Raw genomic sequence first — 21,578 nt, 5'->3', positions numbered from 1 at the left:
AGGATACGACAATAACGACAACAGACAAAATAAATTTTTTACAGACAGTGAGTTAAATCAAAAGCGTGCAATTAAAATAGTCAATCGGATGTTCTGACGCGGTTGATGGTTCTATCCGTGTTTTCGAATAGGGACGTTAAATCTGGGAGGTGCGCGCCACCTTCTCTTACTGAAATAAGTAAAAGCAAACGCACACCAATTTACAAGAAACGCGAATCACTCGTGTTGTTGTTCGGCAGTCACTTCCAGTAAAGACCAGAATAGAGAATTCACTGCGCACATCAAACACGCGTGCGTGGGGGGGGGTGCTGGAGGGGGGAGGGTGTGGAGGGGGGGAGGGGTGTGGAGGGGGGGTTGTTGGGTTGTTGAGGCTGGGGGTGTGGAGGGGGGTTGTTGAGGGTGGGTGGGGGACAGGTTAAGCTTTATCGGGCGCCATCTTTGTAGGGGACAACACGGCCGATGTTTTATGCGTGACGTCACCGCGCTGCGCCGCGATTTGCAATGCGCGGGGAGCGGCGTTAGTGGGCGGGGCTGCCCCCTCCCTTCCCTACGCAAGATGTCCGCCCGTTGACGGTCGCGTCGCATCGGGGCCGCGCACCGCTGTCTGTCCACAAGCCCTGGGAGTTGGGGAAGTGAAAGCGCCTGCATCTGCCCGGGGGCTACGGCGCGGACAGAGCAAGCAGAGGTGAGGAGGAGGAGGCGGCGGCGGCGGCGTGATATCGAGCGGGATAACAACAAGCAAGGTTATTCAACGCCGAGCCTTTGTTGTGTTCGCGCTAACCCTCGGTTGCTGCTCCAAGGCCGAGAGTGTGGAGTCGGGGGGGCTCGGGAAGGGAGAGACGAGACAGGCGTCTGCGTTCGGCGATGAGCGGCGGAGATCGTCGAGACGACGCCAAGGATCAGCCGCCCCACAAGTGCCGCACGAAGGACTCCTGGTGGAAGGGAATGGACAAATTCCCGGGACACGGTGAGACGCACGTGGTATAGGGACGGAGACGCGTGGGAGAGGGACACAGATGTGTGGAGAGGGACACAGAGACATGAGGAGAGTGACACAGAGACACAGGGACACAGAGACATGAGGGACACAGAGACATGAGGAGAGTGACACAGAGACATGAGGGACACAGAGACACGAGGGACACAGAGACATGAGGAGAGGGACACAGAGACACAGAGACACGAGGGACACAGAGACACAGAGACATGAGGGACACGAGGGACACAGAGACACGAGGGACACAGACATGAGGAGAGTGACACAGAGACACAGGGACACAGAGACATGAGGGACACAGAGACATGAGGGACACAGAGACATGAGGAGAGTGACACAGGGACACAGGGACACAGAGACACGAGGGACACAGAGACACGAGAGGGACACAGAGACATGAGAGGGACACAGAGACATGAGGAGAGGGACACAGAGACACAGGGACACAGAGACACAGGGACACAGAGACATGAGGGACACAGAGACATGAGGGACACAGAGACATGAGGGACACAGAGACATGAGGGACACAGAGACACGAGGGACACAGAGACACGAGGGACACAGAGACACGAGGGACACAGAGACACGAGGGACACAGAGACACGAGGGACACAGAGACACGAGGGACACAGAGATATGAGAGGGACACAGACACAGAGACACGAGGGACACAGAGACAGGGACACAGAGACATGAGAGGGACACAGAGACTTGAGGGACACGGAGACACGAGGGACACAGAGACACGAGGGACACAGAGACACGAGGGACACAGAGATATGGGGACGACGAAACAGACGGGGGAGATGCCCAGAGATACGGGTAGAAGGACAGAGAGCTATGGGGAGGACACAGATACACGGGTGACGGACACTATACACTGCGAGAGGGACATCGAGACACGGGGAGAGGGACACAGAGACGGAGGGAGAGACACGGGGAAAGGGATTCACGGGAAGGGACACATCTGGAGAGAGGGGCACAGATATGGGGAAGACACTGTGAGAGAGACAAACACGGGGAGAGGGACGCAGAGACACTGGGAGGGAGACAGACGAAGAGAGGCATGGGGAGAGGGGCACATGGGGATAGAGACGCAGATACACGGGGAAATCGACGCAGAGACCGTGAGAGATAGGAGAGCACATGGACACGGGAGACACGGGGAGAGACTTGAAGAGAGGGGGACGTGGGAAGAGAGCGGTAGATGCACAGATAAGGTTAACAAGACACGCAGAAAGACAGCTTGGAGTTCTGGACGGTGAGATGGCGACATAGCGACACATGGCGACACCGATACAGCGACAGACCAGGGAGACAGACTTACACAGAGGAGACAGAGACACAAACATATACAGGATTTATGCTAAAACAAAGACAGAAACAAAGAGACACGCTGGGGCAGCTATAGCGAGGGGGGTGAGGACAAGGACAGGTTCCCATAGAGAATACTAATACAGGTACGCAGAGGGAAAACGGGAGACAGAGAGAGATATACTTTGTTCCTTTTACTGTTGTAGTAAGACGAGCGAGGAGGAGCAGCAGCGGCGGAGTGTTCACCTCCAGAAGTGAGACAACAAGAGCCCTGGCAGCAGTGGCTTTGCTTGTGGCAGTAGAGAGCAAAAGGAGAGTTTGGGATATTGTTACCTAATTGCTATAATAACACTCCTACAACATCAGAGTGCAGCGCCACGTTAAATACGCACTACAATGACAATAGTTTAAAGCGATTTGAAGCATGTTTTATTTTCAAAATGGAAATATGGTTTTGGGTGGGGGGGGGGCAGAGCTTTGTGACGTCATATTTGAGGGGGGGGTCTGACTTTGTGACGAGGGGGTGGGGTCAAAAATCGTCCAAAATCGCGTGACGTCATTTATGGACGGCCCCTAAAGTCGTTTTGGTTCCTCTTTGCGGGCGGCAGTCATACAGGTTTGCCTTGGCGTCAGTGGATGTAGTGCCAGGATAAGCTTTAGTTGCCCCGGGGGAAGTTACAGATATTTATTCAAGCTACGTGACATCAGCTTGTTGGATTGTGTGATTGTGGCTTTAGGGCAATGGTATTCTTACGAGGACCAGTTTGCAAATGTTATTCGTTCGTGAGAAGGTTTGTTTATATGTCTTAGGGCTTATTTATACAGTTCAGACAGCAGCTTCATAAGCTGTTTTAGTTTCAAGAAGTGAAGCACTCGACGCAACATTAGCAGTAGCGAATTCACTAGTTCCGGATAATTCTAGTGACCGCAGTTGCTGCTTGTGTAAGACTGGCGTGTGAACGCCTGTTTTGACTGACAGAACATGGGTTCGAGGCAAGGGCTTGATTTTTCACTCGATATTTTCCAGAACGCTGCTAGTCTGGCTTTGACGTATGGATAATCGGCGTAAGACACTACCACTCCAAGGTATGCCTAGCAATGATAATAAACCTTGATTGTACCCTGTTATTCCATAAGCGTACGAACAGGTTTGTACCAAATAGATGCAAAATAAGTCGAAATGGAAGCGGTGCCACATGAAGATGAAGCACTATTCACAGGTCGGGGGTGTGGTTTCTTTGAGCTAGATGTGTCTTGAACTTATTGGCGACAGTTTATAGGGACCGGCTTATTAACAGTATGCATTGCAATACTGACATCGGCATACATAGCTCGTATTAGTGAGAATAGGCTTGTGGCCAAGTGTGGAGTAGTATTGGATTCTATTTCCGCAGGCAGCCACATGAATCCGCCCTGCTTTTATCTCAGTGGTTGCACATGTTGCCAAAGATTCTAGGTGAAATAAATGTATTGCTAGGTTGTGTTGTTTTTGTACCGTCAGAAGTTTGCATAGATTGATTACACAAAAATGTACAGCCCCCCCCCTCCCACGTGCAGCCACCAGCCTGTATGCACGTTAGCTACGACTCACAGCCGAGACACGCGCGTTCCTTTGGGCATCTCAGATGCCACTTCACATTCGCAAACATCTTTCTATGACGTCATTCAGTTTGGTGGTTTCCAGATCACCAGCGTTTGCAATCCTTTGAGTATGTACTGGGACCAACAAGGACTGCCTCATCCAGCCAATTTTAGGGGTAAATCAATATCAATATATTTTTTACGTGTCAATATCGTCCTCAATATATAAGTAGGCATCAGTGCGCATTACAACGGAATGAGAGCGGTTACAGGAGGCACGGTGCAACAGGAATGAGAAAAGGAACCCTTTGCACGCCCTCGGTGGCTAACACTGGCCGAGCAACATAAATATCAATCGCGCGCAAACTAAAGTGCAACGGTGATTTCAATTTCTATCACCCTGAAGCAACGGGCAGTGTTTCACTCAGCCAGATGGTAAAGAGATTACTTGCCTGACCTTTGCTGGGCAAGTTTGCCGGGCAGACGCCCCTTGTCGGCAATGTGCTTGATGCTGGATAACTTTTCACACAGTCAACTTAGACCATCGCTCATCCATATTGGCCTTTGACTTGTAATCATCATAAGCTTGAATAAAGCCAACATGGAATATTAGAATTACTGACTGGGAGAAGGACAACAGTGTCTTGGAATGTAGCATTGTCACCATTCTGTCAAGCAGCATGCCAATTTATGGAGTATACTGCCAATTTCGAGGTGCAATTTATAAAGCAGCATGCACAGCCATCCTTGTGGATAATCATCCGGTTTACACTACGTGTCCTAAACGTTCTATATGACACTTTACTAAAATAATACGAGTATTCTGGTGAACCAGCCATCACCGATCATCTGATAGTCACTTGATACCAGCAGTTATGCCCATAGCGAAGAGACAACTGTGAAGCTTGTTGACACTCATTCAAGTTGAAGTGATGGAACCTGATCTAGCATCTTGGGACAATGCAGCAACTACCAGCTTCAAGGTGTTTGCTGGTGACGCCAAACAAATCTGCCAGTGACTTGCTATGTATATCAAGGGTTCCAATTAAAATGTATGTCCGACAGGTTCGCAATGAATGGCGACAATACCACTGGCAAAGCTCCACGTTACATCTATGTGGAACTTTTCACATTTGCAGAACTAGACAAGATACTGTGGAATGTAAAATCTGTAACAGCCTTGGGCTATGACATAATCTCTCTGGAATTTCTAAAACACCTTAGACCTCGTGCTCGCCAGTAGTTGGTAAATTTTGCCATATGGGTTACCAACGAGAGGAAGCTATTAAGGATCTGGTGGTTATAAAAGATCCTCTCACCTCCAAAATTGGAAAAGAGCTACAAAATGTAATAAGATACCACCCGGTTTCTTTGTTGTTAGTGTGCTTCAAGGTTCTGGAGCATCTCACACACCAGTGCATTCTCCATTTATCGAGAATGGCATCTAGAAACAAAAACAAAGACAGGAGACATTTCTAGACCTGACAGCCCCCTACGACGCAGTCTGTCACATTGGCCTTGTAGTGAAAATATCCAGTCTTGCCAAGGTCGGCAGTTGACAAAATTGAACTTCTGCTTAGAGACAGTTGGCTCAGTAAACACATGGAGAACCAGAGTAAGCACGTGGAAACAGCAAGTACAACTGGGCTCCGTGCTCACACCAGCTCAAGTTCAACCTGTACACTAACGACCTCGTGTAGTAAACCATTTTAGTTGCGCTCCTTCAACAAGGAATAGCAAACCTGCACAAATTCTTTCCTGAAGCCCTCTCTTGGCTAATATTGATATTGACATTTAGCTCCTGAACATATTGCCATATGTCAGAATAGAATAGAACCAATGACTTTCCACCCAGCCAGTCACAAAAGTGAATTCATGCCGATGAAATCTGGTATGGCACACAGCAGCCCACATTCTCAGAACTTCAGAATACCTGAATGCCGACGTAGCCAAACTGACCGAATACTTCAGCAGACGGCTCCTGCTACCGAGTGACAAAAACGGTGTCAAGCGTGTTTCATATAAATGGGTAGCGCCTGCAACACGAGACTCTCCCAGTCTACCAAGGCGCGACATTGGACAGGTCTCTTTACATTCCACAACCAACTAAAGAAACATGGTGGCCAAAGTCAAGGATAAAGAACAACTTTCTTAGCAAACTGGCCAGCTGAACCTGGGGTGCAGGAGCAAAGACGCTCCGCACAACTGCTATTGCCATATGCTTTTCAACGATTGAGTATTGTGCACACAGAGCTGCTGGTTGACATCCCAACTGCATTAAACCATGCGCACCATCACAGGGACATAGCTATGTCCCACCCCACTGCCTTGGCCGTTAGCACTGAGCAGTATCATTCTCCCGCACATCCGTCGTGGAGAGGCAACGGCGAAGATTATGGAATATATTCGTGCAAATACGACATGTTCGACCCTCCACGAGCCCACTTGGCATTGAGGTACCTTAAATGGATAAACATGCCACACTGGGACTTGTTGATGGTATCAAGGTGGTGCGAGGAACGGTCCACCCAAGACATCCAGAACTAGTTCCGCATCACCGACCACACCGTTCGCCTCTCTGGTTTGAGCTACCATGGTGGTCATAGGGCCTGCTCAACAGGTTCCATTCCAGCCAGGGTCTGCGTGCAGCCAGCCCCCAAACCTAGCACCAACGTGACAACAACCCTCTCTGGATGTGGCCAGCGAAACAACATTCAGCACGCTGTTGATGAGTGCTTCCTGATCGAACTCAACAGTGTTCTCAGGGCCTCCGCACTGCTGATGAAGTGGCTGGCATCTGGCTCAGCAAGATGAACATATAATAATAATTATGTATTTATAATAACTTTCTTACCTATTCCTTGTTGCACTCCTATTGCTTTTCTTTGTATTGTTGTTTAACTTTCTGACCCGCCCCTGCTGGGCATCTGTGAAAAAGAGCTTCATAGCTCATCGGATTCCTACAGGATAATTAAACCATTCTAATACTGATTCTGGTAACAAATATAAACAGGTTTGGAATTTGTATTTGGCACTTATTCACATGTTACAAAAAATAAGATTGTGTGATGACTTTAAAAATGAACTTGTATTCATGATATTGCATGTTTATGTCTGTCGTAATTCTTACCCTAGGACAAAGAGAACCCAATTCCTCAAGCGGAGAATCAATGAGAGCAACGATGTCGAGAAGGTGGGTTAGGAATATACGACTGAGCATTACGACTGTTTCACTACAGAACTCTTTCCCCCGAAACGCCTCTTATCCTTTACTCTATTTCACCATCCTATTATTCACACCTCTCAATCAATACATGCCAAATTGTATGAAGAGCATCTCCTGATTATCAGAGGTTAACCTTGGATAAGTGGAGTCATCTGGAAGTGGTGGAATATACTTCCTGTTATGCACATTAGGTCGCAGATGAGTCGACCTAAAGCGGTCTCCCTGAAGTAATAAATTAATCTTATTATCCATACTTATCAATGGATAAGTCACCTGGAGGTAATATTAAATTCTTACTTTGAATTCCCACCTCGTCGCCCTGATGTGCTACACCATTCTATTATCCATGAATGAGTTGCCAAAAGTGGTATTTTTCAACACAGTAATCTCCTTTATCCGTGGTGTAGTACAATAGGAGTGGCCCAGAAGTGATGGCAAATAATGCCCATTATCGTATACACTAGGGAGATGGAGAGATAAAATATATAATACATCACTTTGTGTACAAGTGCTAGGTGGATAACATGATGGTGCCTTGGGGAGACCTTCATCTAGCAGTGGCTTGACCATGACTGATGATGTTGACAATAAGACATGGATAATAGACCTTGCCAATGGCATCCTCTATCACCACGGATAAGAGGAGTTTCACTCTGGTTTATTTAAGCAAGTTCATAATGGTCAATGCTTTAATACAGTGGACTAGTTAACAGGACCACAAGGTTGCTGTGAGTGGCTTAGCAGGTTTGTAATGGCCATGTCGGGACCACCGTGCCATCATAACTGATATTCTGCATTGTAGTTTGGACATCCACCTGTGGTTATACATGATTGTCAATAATGTTGAGATTGGAATTCTCAGTCTAATCACCAATGACTGCACAATAATAATGCTAATATTAACGTTTCTACTTGATTTAACCAAATCCAGATCTAAGGATGATTTCTATACATATCAGATGACTGACATGTGGCGAATCACTGTTTAAATAACCATAATCATATACAGGAAAAGCTCTGATATCCAGCATCCATGGGGAATAGAGGGTGCCGGTTAATCAAATATGCCGGTTATCTGAGAATTATACTTATGGTTCACCAAATTTTCCAAGTACATAATACTTTTCAAGAAAAAGACCAAGCCTACATTTTAACTGTGATACAATAAATAATATACTCAGTTACAGAGGTCCTCACCAGTCAGTTGTAGATAATTCTAATTTGATTTTAGAGAAGCAGTACAAAATGCCAATACAGCACAAGCACATCGCCATCATAACGGTGGATGGCGGATGTTAACAATTGAGTCTTACCGCTGCGACACCGCTCAGCAGCAACCTGAAGCTTCAATAAACAACAGATCTATGAGAAGTGCCCGCCAATATGCTGGGTGGCTATTGGAATTTTTCCGGATATGTGAAATAATATTTGTATTGCCGTCTATGACAGATTTGCATAATGGAAAATAAATTATTATGCATAACTCAATGATCATTATTATCCTTGTGGATACTATAAATAACACAATAGAGAAGTAGACAATGTCTCCTTTACATCCATCTCTCCACGTAAAATAAATGAATAATTTCTCACAATCTGCGGCCGCACGGGCTTCTGGGAATGCATAGTGTCAGCAGTTATTTACTCAAGTGAAGAAAACGTTGGACCGGTTTCGACAGTGTCATGATTCTTGTGCAAGCCGTTTCATGCGTGCATTATTTTGGTAAAGAATCGATTTTCAATTACACAATGATGAATCATTTTGACCCTGATATAGATGCCACACGAGGTTGTACGACTTCATGCCAAAAACGATGCAGTTTTCACAGCATGAATAATATGCTGGAGCCTTTTGCTGAGACCTATAAACTATTTTTATTTTACCAGGTAAGGCCCACTTAAGCAAAATAGCTCTTTTTCATTTGCGACCTGACCACAAATGATCGCTCAACGAAGTGGCTTATGTGGAAATTTATAGCAGCCAAATACTCGAAACGAATGTTTATAAATGTGGAGGGAAAAACTGAAGGACCTGGAGAAAAATCCATGCAATCATGGGGAGAACATGCATACTCCAAATATACAGGCGTCGGGGTCAGGATCCAACCCACGAACTCCTGTATACCAGGCCAGATAGTTAACGTCTCACCACCGTGGAACCCTAATCACCTGGGTGATGTTCTTCTACCTTGAGATCCTATGTTAGGGTTACTCAAAATGCAGTTTGTGCTGAGGGGCTACCAGAATGGCAGTTTCCACTGGAATGGATACCTGCATTGTTGGGCAATTCTCAGCTTTAAATATCTTTCTTGCAATTTCATTTATCTCAGCCATTTTTTTATGTTTGTTATTCAAAGGTGAAGTTACATTCTGAATGTGAAAAGATCTGGGACTCCAGACTATGACTGATATGTTTTTATTTTACATCCCCATCCTTTTACCCCACGTGAGCCATATCACTGTCAAGATAGAAGCTCAAGGACCTGGCAATAGAGGAAGCCTTCACCGCAAAGCGAAGAAGCTTCCGAGTCTTATCGTTGTTGTTCATTGCAAACTGCTGGAAGATTGGTGGCATCGCCGTCAGTGTACTTTATAACTCACTGGGCTATTTGCTGGCCAGTCAATGATTTTGAAACAAATCTGTGCCTTTTGAGTGTCATCCCCCTTCATTTGCATAAGATTCTTACCAGGTCCTTTGGTTTCCGTCCACGTGCATTCAGGAACTTTGATATTCAGTGGAGTTTTCCTGGATAAATAACGGATGTGAATTAATCTCACTACAGGGGTGAAAGGCGATGGACAAAAAAGGACATTGACAATGAACAACCAATCGCAATGTCCAGTGGTTGCAGAGTATTAATCCTCGAATCCCTTTTGATTTCAGACAAACCGCCAGCGATTCCACTGGGAAAGGAATTGGCTATCCGTGGTCCGAGGAGCAAAAAGATCTCCAACAAACAGACACCAGCAAGCGTAATCTAAACAGCACACCTTCATCAATGCTATCGGAAACGTCCTCACCAAAAGAAGATGTCAAGAAAAGTGCTGACAAACCACCTACTTCAAACAAAACACCTTCCTCTTACAAGCAGACGACGATGTTAGATTTTTGTACCAATGAAGGGAAGGCAAAAGAAGATAAAAAAATCAATACGAAGAGCCAGGTACAGGTTGAAGCCAAGCCTGGATCATGCAATCCTGGGGGCATTAGTGGAATGATGGACAAAACACCAGTTAAAATGCTGAGGTCAGAGGGGTTGGACTCCGAGAACACGACCAGCCCGGTCGTCAAGGGACAGAAGGAACAACAAATGGAGGTGAACCAAGCGGGCAGCGACTGTGAAACGAAGAAACAACCATTGCCAAATAATGAGGATAACGCCAACGGGCTACAGAACAACGTCACCATAGATCCATGCCTTTCAGAGTCGAGAGAGAACTCCAACGACAATGTTTCACCAACAGAGATGGGGTACTACATGTTTTCAGAGGAACGTTTTGTTTTGGCAGTGAAAAAAGTGTGGCATTTGTACATCTCTGTGGAAAGTGCAAATCTGCAATTAATTGATTGTCTGTGCCAATGATATATTGTACTTTGACATACTTATTGCTGACCGTCTAACCAAGATAACGAGAGTGTACCTGTTTTTCTGTATGTGTGTGTGTGCGCGTGCATACATGCTCTAGAATTACTACTTTGAAGAAGCATTTAACAAACCCATTCTCAGTGCGTCCGAAGATGCCGGACCATGCAGGGACTCCCAATGCCAAATCACAGGTGGAGTTTGCGTGCTCAGCATAAGAGACGGTATCTGATTCATGCGGCCTTGATCTTGAGTTTTTATGCACTGGTTTTGCTCCTTCTGTGGGTCAGCTTTATTTTCCCACCCTCCACAGCGTTCTGTGTGTATTTGTCACCAAGCGTAATCACTCAAAACTCTTCTCTAATCTTACTACCGTTGAACTTGTATGCATGTGGAACTTCTTTCGCACCATACGTAGCCAACCGTGCTCATTGGAGGTGCGGGGGAAGGACAACAAGCTAAACACAAAAAGCAGTTCTTAAGAAATTAGTTTTTAATCTAGATTTAAAAGTGCAGAGCTCCAGTGGCTTCGTAATATCGGAGGAAATTTGCGTTCCAGATGGCTGCAGAAGTACATCTGAATATGCGCGATGCAGTGACTGTCTTTGTTTGATGGCTGGCCAAAAGCCACTGCGAGGATGTCCAGAGTTTGCATAGTGGTTTGTGCTCCTTGACGAGAAAAACAATAATTTATACCAGCAACATCGTGCTCGGAGTATTTTGGTGACTTTGTCCCTAGTATTTTAATGGCTCCAAGAAAGTCACATTACAAAAGAATCTGGCCACAATGCACATTTTAATTGTTTTTGTTACATTGGGAACACCTCAAACAATCTTCATAATACACAATAGATGATGCTGCAGCAAGTGTCACATCTGGTCACTAGTCATGGTAACGAACCCCTACACCCTCGAATATAAAATAAATTAGGCCTATACAACAATGTTGATTTGGATGGCCTCTGACTTTGTTGTTTCTTCCCTTGACATGTCATTATGAGCCCCTGCTGTTACCGATATCATACTAGAAGGAATGCCAACTTTTATCCATAATTTTTTAACTTTTGGGAAAATGAACATTCAAATGGGTTGACTTTAGCTGCCAAGTAGCAGGCTCTCTTAAAGAATGAGCATATCTGAGATGCGGCCATTGTTGATGATATGGCCGAGTGGTAACTCGTTTGCCGCTCATAGGGATTCGTAATTTGAGCCTTGCGGCTTTCCTGGTTAATACGACGGGTCTACTAACCAATAGTATACGCCATCTTTTTCACAGTGGATGTTAAAGATTCCGTGATGTTATTTGAAAGAAGAGGAGTCCTTGTATGCCAGCGTCATAGTATAAATTTTCTAAATGTAAAAAATTACCCACAAATTACTCAAATGGGAAAGCAAATCGCAATATTGCCTCGTTTTGCGAAGCTATTGCAGACCTTGTCTGTAAAACAACCACTTCGTGATAGCCTTAGGCTATAAGAATGGTGTGAATGTTAATGATTAGATTTGATTTGATTGTCGGTCTGTCATCTTTTGCCAAATGCAAATTTACACTGCACAAAAGTAAATGTGTCATCAAGCAGGCAAAACTTTAACCTGTAAACCGCAAATGCTAGAAATTGATGCCCTGTCCAATGTGGCTGTCGTCCGTTCTAGTCGTTTGCCAAAACTGTTACAAACAATTCTGTAATCCTTACTTTTCATGAGTAACAAATACATTTTGGCCATACTTCCTTGGCTGTTGTTTTATAGGAAATTATACCCTTGATTGCATGCCCTATCACACAGACAAAGATCCCCTTTTGCCTTTTAACATAGTGTTGTGGTAAATGCTGTTCGCGAGCAACTATTAAGGCCGGCGAAGCACTCTTGCTGAACAGATACGCAATCACATGCAAAGATTCTCTCTCGCACACACGTGCACATGAAAACTGGGTGCCTTATGAGTGCAAATTATTTTGTATTGATGCATAGAGTAATAATGGTCGTATTCGTGTCTCCAAAGGCGTGTCCACAGCCCATCAATACCTGATCTGCTAAAGCACTATACAGTATCTCTTGCCCTCCTGCTCACAAACTGTTGCGTTATGACACTACTGCCTAAGTACACACAAGGTCCTTGGCCACCCTGACTTTCTTTCTTACTGTGCCTTGCGATCCAACTACAGGAGTCCCATTTGTAACTTCTGCCCAATACTTTGTAGTAGAAATGTTATTTTAAGACCCAGTGTTCAGCCTCATTGCCAAAGACTACCAACAGTTGAATGTCCTGGCCAACAAACCTGCATCATTTGCATACTCCAAGGCCCACACATTCATCTGACCTGCTTTATTCTCTGTGATTTCTACTGTGCAAACCCCATTAATGGTGGTATTGAATACATAGTCAAGCAGAACATTAAACAACACTGGAGACAAAGTACATACTTCGTGGACACCTGTCCTAATATTTGCAGCGCTTCTTTAACATGTTGAATTTCACTTCTCAGACTGTCACCCTCTTGACACTTTCGTAGGGCAGATCTGCTCTTATCAAGACGCTCATTCATGGAGCTAAGAAAGTGTCAGATGGTGCATGCCTACAAAGGGCTATTTTAATAAACACAATAGACAGGAAGGACAAGTTCAAAGGGCTCGCATAATGCACATGCATAATGTACGTTGCCTCAGTACCCCCCCCCCCCCCACGTGGCGCAAGAGTGCAAAAGGGTGGTCAACACATCTACGCCTTCTCTATATAAGGAACGAAACAGTTAGACTTCACAAATCTTGCTGTCGCCTGATGAAGCTGGTTGTAATTACTGGTGAAACGTAATACTCAGTTTGTAAATGTTGTGGCTTGGCTCTCCAACACACCGGTGTGCTCTACTAGTGACGAATTGGCCACGTCCTGTTTTACGTGACAACCCTTACTAGTTGGTTGTGTTGTGTGGTGGCGGGTTTTAACGACACATTTATATATTTACGCGATCTAACCCAAAAACCTCTTATGGATGATATTGGTCGCGAAAGCCTACGTGTTAAACAAATCAACCATTTAGGAATACGTTTTACCCTTTTAACTGGCACAAAACTGACACCTTTATTCAAGGCATCATGTTTGCAATAACCACAACACAAGCAGTCAAAATGCAAACAAAAAAGACAACTCTGATAATAATATGCACTGTCCTTGAATTTGATTGGTCCACACCCGAGACAGCTTTTATTAGAGCCTAAAAGCTGTCTCGGGTGTGGACCAATCAAATTCAAGGACAGTGCATATTATTATCAGAGTTGTCTTTTTTGTTTGCATTTTGACTGCTTGTGTTGTGGTTATTGCAAACATGATGCCTTGAATAAAGGTGTCAGTTTTTGTGCCAGTTAAAAGGGTAAAACCTATTCCTATATCTTGTTTCTGGCAAAGGAGGTCTCATAAAATCAACCATTCTGATGTAAAGTCACGTAGGTAGAAAAAATAATAATGATCACGACGTTTCGATCACCACACAAGCAATCGTCTTCTCCCACCTTTATAATTGTTATTTTTTTTTACTTAATTCTGATAATACCAGCTCTTAAGAATTACATTTTCGGTGTGACTGATATGCATGAGCAGGTACAGAGGAAGGATGCAAACAGCGACGGTTGCAGCCCTGCGTCGAGTGAGACCAAGGGTTGTGACCGAGGCCAGTCGGGGGCCGACACCAGTGGCCCCACACAGGGGACAGACACAGGAGGTTACCGTTCGGACAAGTTGAACCCAGCGGAGCAGGCGAGCACCTCGAATGTCAAGGGAGGGATGGGTTCACCATCGAGCACCAGCTATGGAACGGGGCAGAAATCCTCTGAGGCAGAAGCTGCGAAATGGGGGAATGTTTTTGACCAAGACTCCATGGATCAATCACCACCCAAGAAGCACAGGTACTAAATGTTTCTGTGCCGACGTGCATTCTGTTTGTTGGTGAGCAAAATGCAACGTTTGTGCCTCTGTGCGGAAAGTGTGGTGATGCTGCAATTAATTCAATTTGTGTGTGTCGACTATACGGATACTAAGTTATCGCTTCATTGATTAACATCGGTTCTTGAACTTGAGATACACTTTCAAACTGCTTGGAAGACCTTTTATGATTTGTTCAATCTGTATGTGAATCTACGCACTGTTACCATTCGGTGAATCAATGAAATGAACGAGTCACTGCAAGTTGTAAGGAGCATGCCAGCCAGACAATATGAACAGTGCAGGAAATACAATTGAGACAACCCTTACAAATGAGATGGTCTAAACGAGACAGACAAAAGGGACAACTAACAAATGGATTGTTTATTTGTATTATGATCCCCAGATTGTGACGATTTATCAAATTGTGAGGGAATAGTGACCAGTGGGCTCACCAGCTATTTTTTTTATGGGCTCGTATTTTTACACGTTTTTGTAGCAAAGTTTTCTGCAGGGAACGGTGCATAAAAATGAATTGTATTGCTTAGCTAATCCACTCCCTGCCTTCACCAACTCGCACTGACCAGCCTGGTGAAGTATGGTCATATAACCCCTGTGAACCGTAAGGTGTATTGAAGCCCTGATGTAGCAGCGGATTGACAAAAAGGCCGTATTATGACAGATCCTCCATATAGTCGTAAGACTTTTGGGACAAGTGCGGTTAGCCATCAGCTAAATTTTGATTTAAAGCTTTCGTGACTGCAGGGATTCATATTCTTGGTTCTTTCGGTAAAGTCACGTAGAAGGGAAACAATAAAATAATAAAAAATATATAAAACAATAAAATTCTCACGACGTTTAAACTGCAACACAATCATCACCAGGTGTATGATTTGCCATCAGCTATTAGTATATATTATATACACTTAACAACACTCATAGGCACACAGTGTTGTTGATATAATATGCAATTCTGTGAGTTTCGTTGCTGGTCGAGGGTCAACTCGCTATGAAATGAGTCGCTGGCATGGTGGTAGTCAGCAACATCAACGAATGTGCATGTGTAAGCGATCGGGGAAACCGGTGGTGCTTTAGGCGAAACGGGGGTTTTTGTCTCTGCGGTGACTCGCGATTAGTGCACCGCACCGTGCGTCGATGCTATCGTCTTTGGTATGCGAGCCTGCACTGGGCTTCTCCAAGGTAAACTTTGCTATGTGAGCCTGCACTGGGTTTCTTTAAGGTAAACTTTGCATTAAAATAAACTGAACTGCCTCGTGTAGCTTGGTCAACTTTAGCACTGAGCAAATAAAGGTGGCCCTGACATGCATGGTGCTGGCCCAACCACCTTGTTCAGTAACCATACTTTAAATCTTGGCTTAAAGCTTTTGCGACTGCAGGAATTCATATTCTTTGGGTCTTTCGGTAAAGTCACATAGATTCAAAGAAAATAACAAAAAACTACGCCGTTTCGATCGAACATGTACCGTGTTTGTGAGCATAAGGCAGATCTGAAACACGGTAGGACCAGTACCTCGGCCGTTGGTGATCAGTGTTTTATTGCGGTTGGCTCACGCAAAATTGAGTTCTCTAAGACGAAGGTACTTTGCAAACCCAATGGCTATCAACAAATATTAGTTAATGAAGCTTCCATATATACAGACATAGACACAATTTCAACCGAGAAGATGGGTACAAACTTAGCAATCACTGGAAGGACGTTATCAACCAGTTTAAGTCATAACTGGCTATAATGTTTCCATTTTTAGCACTGTCCGTTGCTCACTGGTTTTTAACTTCTCACATTAACACAACCTTCACCGCCCTACATGCTGGGACACACCGTTTTTTCACCTCCCTACATGCTGGGACACACCGTTTTTTTACCCCTCACATTAACATAAGCTCCTCCGCCCATACTGCTGACACTTGGGCTACGCCCATTTTAAACCTTTATAAACAGTTTGCCTTTAGAGGCTAAACTCTTCTTTTCTCTATGCTGATGACGATTGCTTGTGTTGCGATTGAAGCGTAGTTTTTTGTTATTTTCTTTTAAACCTATCTACGTGCCCGAAACGTCGTGATTTTTTTACTTTTATTATTTTTTACCTACGTGACTTTACCAAAAGAACCAAAGAGTATGTATCCTTGCAGTCACGAAAACTTCAAATCTAGAACTATCTACGTAACTTTACCGAAAGACCCAAAGAATATAACCATACTTAGGCTACTAAAATTTTCCATATGATACGCCAATTCGTTGAGCTATCATTTGTTGAAAAAGAGCTATACAGCTCAGTGGGCCTTACCTTGTAAAATAAAAAATAGTGTTTAGTTTGAGCATGCTTAACTGGTGCTTGTAACCACTGATTCTGGTTAGAGTGCACAGCTCGCCATTTAAAGGTTGGAAATTGAAATCACTTGTGTGGACAATACGGCTTCTCATCCATTTTGTGTTAATGGAGTGAGTAGTGCTTTGTAGGGAGGTAATGGTCTTGATTGTCCTCCAATTGAAAGCTGGTCACTGCCAAGGGAATGTGGATTTTCCATCACAGTTTCAATCCTGCCAATGAATATGAGCACCATCAATTGAGTGGCAATACGCCGTGACTTGGAAACAATGATTGCTGACACGGTGACCTGGGTAATGAGAGTCGATCTGTTTTTGTGTGCATGTTATGCGTGCGCATCCAATTCTCTAACTAAATTTAGCGTGACTTCGCCTACGAACTCCAGTGGTGGAAACAGCTCGCACTTCAACAACAATCTGGCTCCAGGTGCGAGCATCAGAGCACATGGGATATACCTGCCCAAGCTCCAACCAAGTCACACCCACAAAGTCACAGTCATGGTGAGTTCCTTTAATTTCATTCTTGGAGACCTGTATAATTAGAACACATTTGCGTATGTATGTTGAACTTCTTTCGCACCGTACGTCGCCAACCGTGCTAATCGGAGGTTCCGGGGAAGGACAACAAAGAGATGGTGGAGTTGCCGAGTGCTAATACCATGTCGGTACACCAAGGCAATGCTGAGAATCTGCATTCAAGTCTACATGGGCATGCATTGTTATACTAGGTTTCCTCATAAGTAGTTCATAGTCGTGACCCAAGGATTTCTTACATTACTTTATTTACTGCTTTTTGACTTGATTCTGCTAACACTAACTGAAGGAATTAAAGATTTTTAGTTTGACTTGCAAAGAACATTGCTTGCCGGGTATAGAAAGGTAAGATGAATAAGGCCTGTTTAAGGGACTTTAGAGGCCCGTGACAAAAGGGTGGTTCAGCTAATTACAGTGAGCGTTCCCAATTTGAATGTCGTCTTGTTGACATAATTGCATTATTAGAGAAAAGGCCAAGCATATGTGTAAAGTGCACTGTTGTAGACGGGGAGGCCAAATGGCACAAGAGGCGCCGCTCAAACTTTGTGTGGTGCTCAAATTCAATTGGTGGCTCCGAGTCAGCGGTGCATATTCAATATTGCAACAGCAGGGGGCATTCTCTCCATAGGACGACTGTTGTGTACGGTTTGGTAGTGATTTTGTATGTATGTTGAACTTATTTCACACCGACTGCACTATTATCCCAGCAAACTATGTTCAGTTTTCCAGCCATGCACAACAAGTGCCAAGTGCCACATAACCCAATTCTTGGTTTCCCGTAAGTTTGACGAGTAGCTCGTATTGTGTGTGAACATCAGCATTGGTGAGATAAAGGCGGCTTTGCATGGTGCTGGCCTCCCCACCTGATTGTGGGTCTTGCTTGACTTAGGATTTACTTCCTAATCGCACTTACCCCAACATTCTATGTAGGCTGTGTCGGTAATCTTTGTTTTTTTTTGTGCACGCATGTGCCTCGTGTACATGTGTATACATAACAGTTTTAATCCTGCAATGGAGACACTTCCCAGCTCTCTTGCAACTTCAGGAAAACCCTCTCAATGTTGATTAGTCGCTACCTTCTTAAAATAAGTCGTTAAAACGCACATCAAACTGCCTTGCTAAGTTCCACGGTGGCAAGTCAATAGAGTGTTGGGGGTGGTGGTGGTCACGGACTGGCATGGGACTGCTTGACCCTTCGATTGCACACAGGCAGTGCGATGTAACGCTTGTTTACTCAGGAAAGTGTCACGAAGTCTCGTGACTATTTTCAGGAAGCACAATTAGAAAACATTTGACACATTCATCAATAACGCTGCTTTAAAAGAAAAAGCATAGCAATGGCCCTTCATTGCATGTAGATAGGCCGGAGTGAGAGAGAGTTAAAAAGGGTTGGAGACTAAATTTGGTGATGCTATGTTTAAAAAAAAAAACTGGTCATCGTTTTCAATGTGTAATTCTCATCAGCCCCATGGTGCTGTGCAATTTTTGACACTAGGGGTGATACTGGTGTGTGCTGCTGCGTGGTCATACTGCAAGATTCACAATAGTTTTTATATTTGGTTTGGGCATCACCTGAGAACTGTCTCGTAGGTGCTGAGAAACAGTTGAGCCATAGTTTTTGGCGCACTGCTTGACCATTGAGACAAATTCATGATGCGCGCACCGCTTCTTAATGGCCTAGATGGGTGACCATGAAACCTCTGCTGCCTGTCCCTGTTAGGCTAAAACATACAGCCCCCTTGTACTTGCACCTCCTATTTTCTGGCACCCCTTGCTCTCATATTTTGTCTTTTGTTGAGGAATTTCAAATACCTCATTTGTTGTACAATATTCCACGTTCTCTGCAATATCGATGGATTTTGTTTTTGTTGCTGCTGTGCTCACGCACTCATGGATCTCCCTTTGAAAAATTGCCAGCAAACTGGCTAAATGGGACCATCCGTGTAACAAATTAAATAAACTCAAACGTTTCCAGCCTCTGTGACCTCGGTGTTTCACAAAGGAAGTTTTGATTGCTTCATTTCAGGATCGCAATTGTAAACCCACCTTTCTTCTCTGGATCTGATATTGGGAAAACCGAATTTGGATCGTGCTTGTTTACGTGCATTGAGATCCTGGCACGCGCGCTCCTGGCCTGACGCTGGGTTTGTGCGGCTGTCGGAGGTCGTTGTTGTGGTCACACTGTTCTGGCTACTGAGGTGCCGTCGGAGCGAGGCCACGCAATCTCCACCCACGCCCTACGGCTGCAATCTGCAGCAACCGTTCAGTTTCACTGCTATGGACATTCCCACATAAAACCCACCCTCGGAATGTTTAGTCTCGCCTCATCTGTTTTTTTGAGTTCATGAATTACGGAGAGTGGCAGTGCGGTGGTTAGCGCACTGCATTACAAATCCGGCAACACGAGTTCTATTCCTGCTCATGACCAATAACAGTGGAGAATGTGATCTTCTGCTCCCGATCACTGACCCTGCCCTTGTAGGGAAGAGAACCCGGTGAACTCTAACCGGCCCCTACTAGGTGGAGAATTGCCCAGAGGTTGTGGCTTCCATCCACATGTTTCCTGCACGCGAATTTTGTGTTGTGGGTTCAATAAAAACAACAAAAAGCACTGAAGAACATGGGAAACCGGTCCTGGACTTCACGTAGGTCTACTCGACCTTAAATTGGTACCTGGTGCGCTGTGTGAGCACCATTACTGGGGAGACGGAGGCAGGTGGGGCGAGTGCTGGCCACCCACCCTCTTGTGCAGCGTGCCGACCTTTCATAGGTGCTCGTCAGCAGGACTTGCCCAACAATATTTTAAAGGCTATATGGGGAAATTTTTTTTGCATGTACATATGTATGTATGTTGTCTGTGTGCTGCAGCTTGACCAGCTGAAAGATGGAGAGAAACCTCGTCCTTTCCCACTTCACTTTAAGGGCAAGTGGGATGGTGATCACGTGCGGATGCCCTTCTCTGACCAGTCAGTGCACCAAGCACAGAACACGGTGGGTCTCCGCACAACAACAACAACAACCGCCATTCGCCACTAAGTGGCGGTGATGTCACCACAGCACTTGTGCCAGTTTAGTTGCACCTTGAGGCCACGTGAAGTATGTCAAAAGCTCGTTGGCAGGAGGTCATTGGAAAGACACAGGTGCCATGGGTTGACTGAGATGACTGGCAGATGCACCACCTGTGCGCCCAACTGTACCGAATTGCTCTGTTTTAGCTGCCGGCTGCTCCGCTTGTGAGCGTCACTCCTCTGCCCTCAACTGGCCAGTAGAATCCTTATTCGCCCTCACTGTTACACTCAATCATCATACTTTGTAATTTCATTGAGTCCACAATACTCATCGCATCATTGTCAGCTTGTGTTGTCGGCTTTACTGTTTTGTTACGTCGTCAGCTTTACATTTTTTATTTGATCGTTTTTACCATCATTATCCACTTCACCTTCATTATAATCACTGTTACAGTATTTTCACGTGATTCATCGTCTGCATTATAGGAACATTACCATTACTCATCATTGTCACATTCTTCATTGCATCATTACATCGTCAACGTCACATTCAATGTAAAATCATTATCAAATTCACCTTCATTCTTCCTGATGCCAATATATTCCCATTCATTCTGTCACCATCAGCGCAGGTGTTGCGTGCCACCAAGCCCTTCAACCTTGTTTCCGCCTTCTGTGAAACCACAGCGTCTCCCTAACTCTCGACCAATGCGATCACTCATTTCTGTTTGCGGCCCAGTGCCACTCATGTAAATTCCACATTCTTATGACGAGGACTAGTCTTTCCATAGGGCAACCACTGTTGACCATCGCCCGGGTTGTTATGAGAAGCCTATCATGCGGCCTTGTCCGAGGCCTCTTACGCGATATTGTAGTGAAGTAGTGATTTAGTCTAGTGGTTAGAAACGCTTACCAAGATGTTCAGTGTTTGAAAAAGGGGGTCTGCCTGTTTTCAAGATGCCAGCCTCCACATTTGTCTCCTTGTGATTACAGAAAGATTCTTTCCTTCGGTGGGAAGAGATTGAAAGATCGCTCCTCAGGGACTTCAAAAGCTCCCACGACATCGAG

At 44.9% G+C, this 21,578-nt stretch overlaps 1 protein-coding gene across 1 annotated transcript in view; it reads left to right on the top strand.

Moving 5' to 3' along the window:
• Positions 1 to 519: 519 nt before the first annotated feature.
• Positions 520 to 21,578, top strand: part of PARG (poly(ADP-ribose) glycohydrolase) — a 148,606-nt gene continuing 127,547 nt past the window's right edge. The window contains exons 1-9 of the mRNA XM_032959084.2: positions 520 to 685; positions 801 to 967; positions 7,031 to 7,088; positions 10,006 to 10,593; positions 10,809 to 10,899; positions 14,301 to 14,605; positions 17,331 to 17,469; positions 20,371 to 20,493; positions 21,504 to 21,578. Coding sequence (XP_032814975.2) covers positions 865 to 967; positions 7,031 to 7,088; positions 10,006 to 10,593; positions 10,809 to 10,899; positions 14,301 to 14,605; positions 17,331 to 17,469; positions 20,371 to 20,493; positions 21,504 to 21,578 — 1,482 coding nt within the window. The 5' untranslated portion in view covers positions 520 to 685; positions 801 to 864. The remainder of the gene's footprint in view (positions 686 to 800; positions 968 to 7,030; positions 7,089 to 10,005; positions 10,594 to 10,808; positions 10,900 to 14,300; positions 14,606 to 17,330; positions 17,470 to 20,370; positions 20,494 to 21,503) is intronic.

Source organism: Petromyzon marinus, chromosome 22 (assembly GCF_048934315.1).
Source record: "Petromyzon marinus isolate PM22_M1 ecotype Great Lakes invasive population chromosome 22, UKy_Petmar_22M1.pri1.0, whole genome shotgun sequence".
Lineage (NCBI taxonomy): Eukaryota > Metazoa > Chordata > Hyperoartia > Petromyzontiformes > Petromyzontidae > Petromyzon > Petromyzon marinus.
Note: the sequence above shows the minus strand (reverse complement) of the source record. Positions and strands in the feature narration are given on the sequence as shown.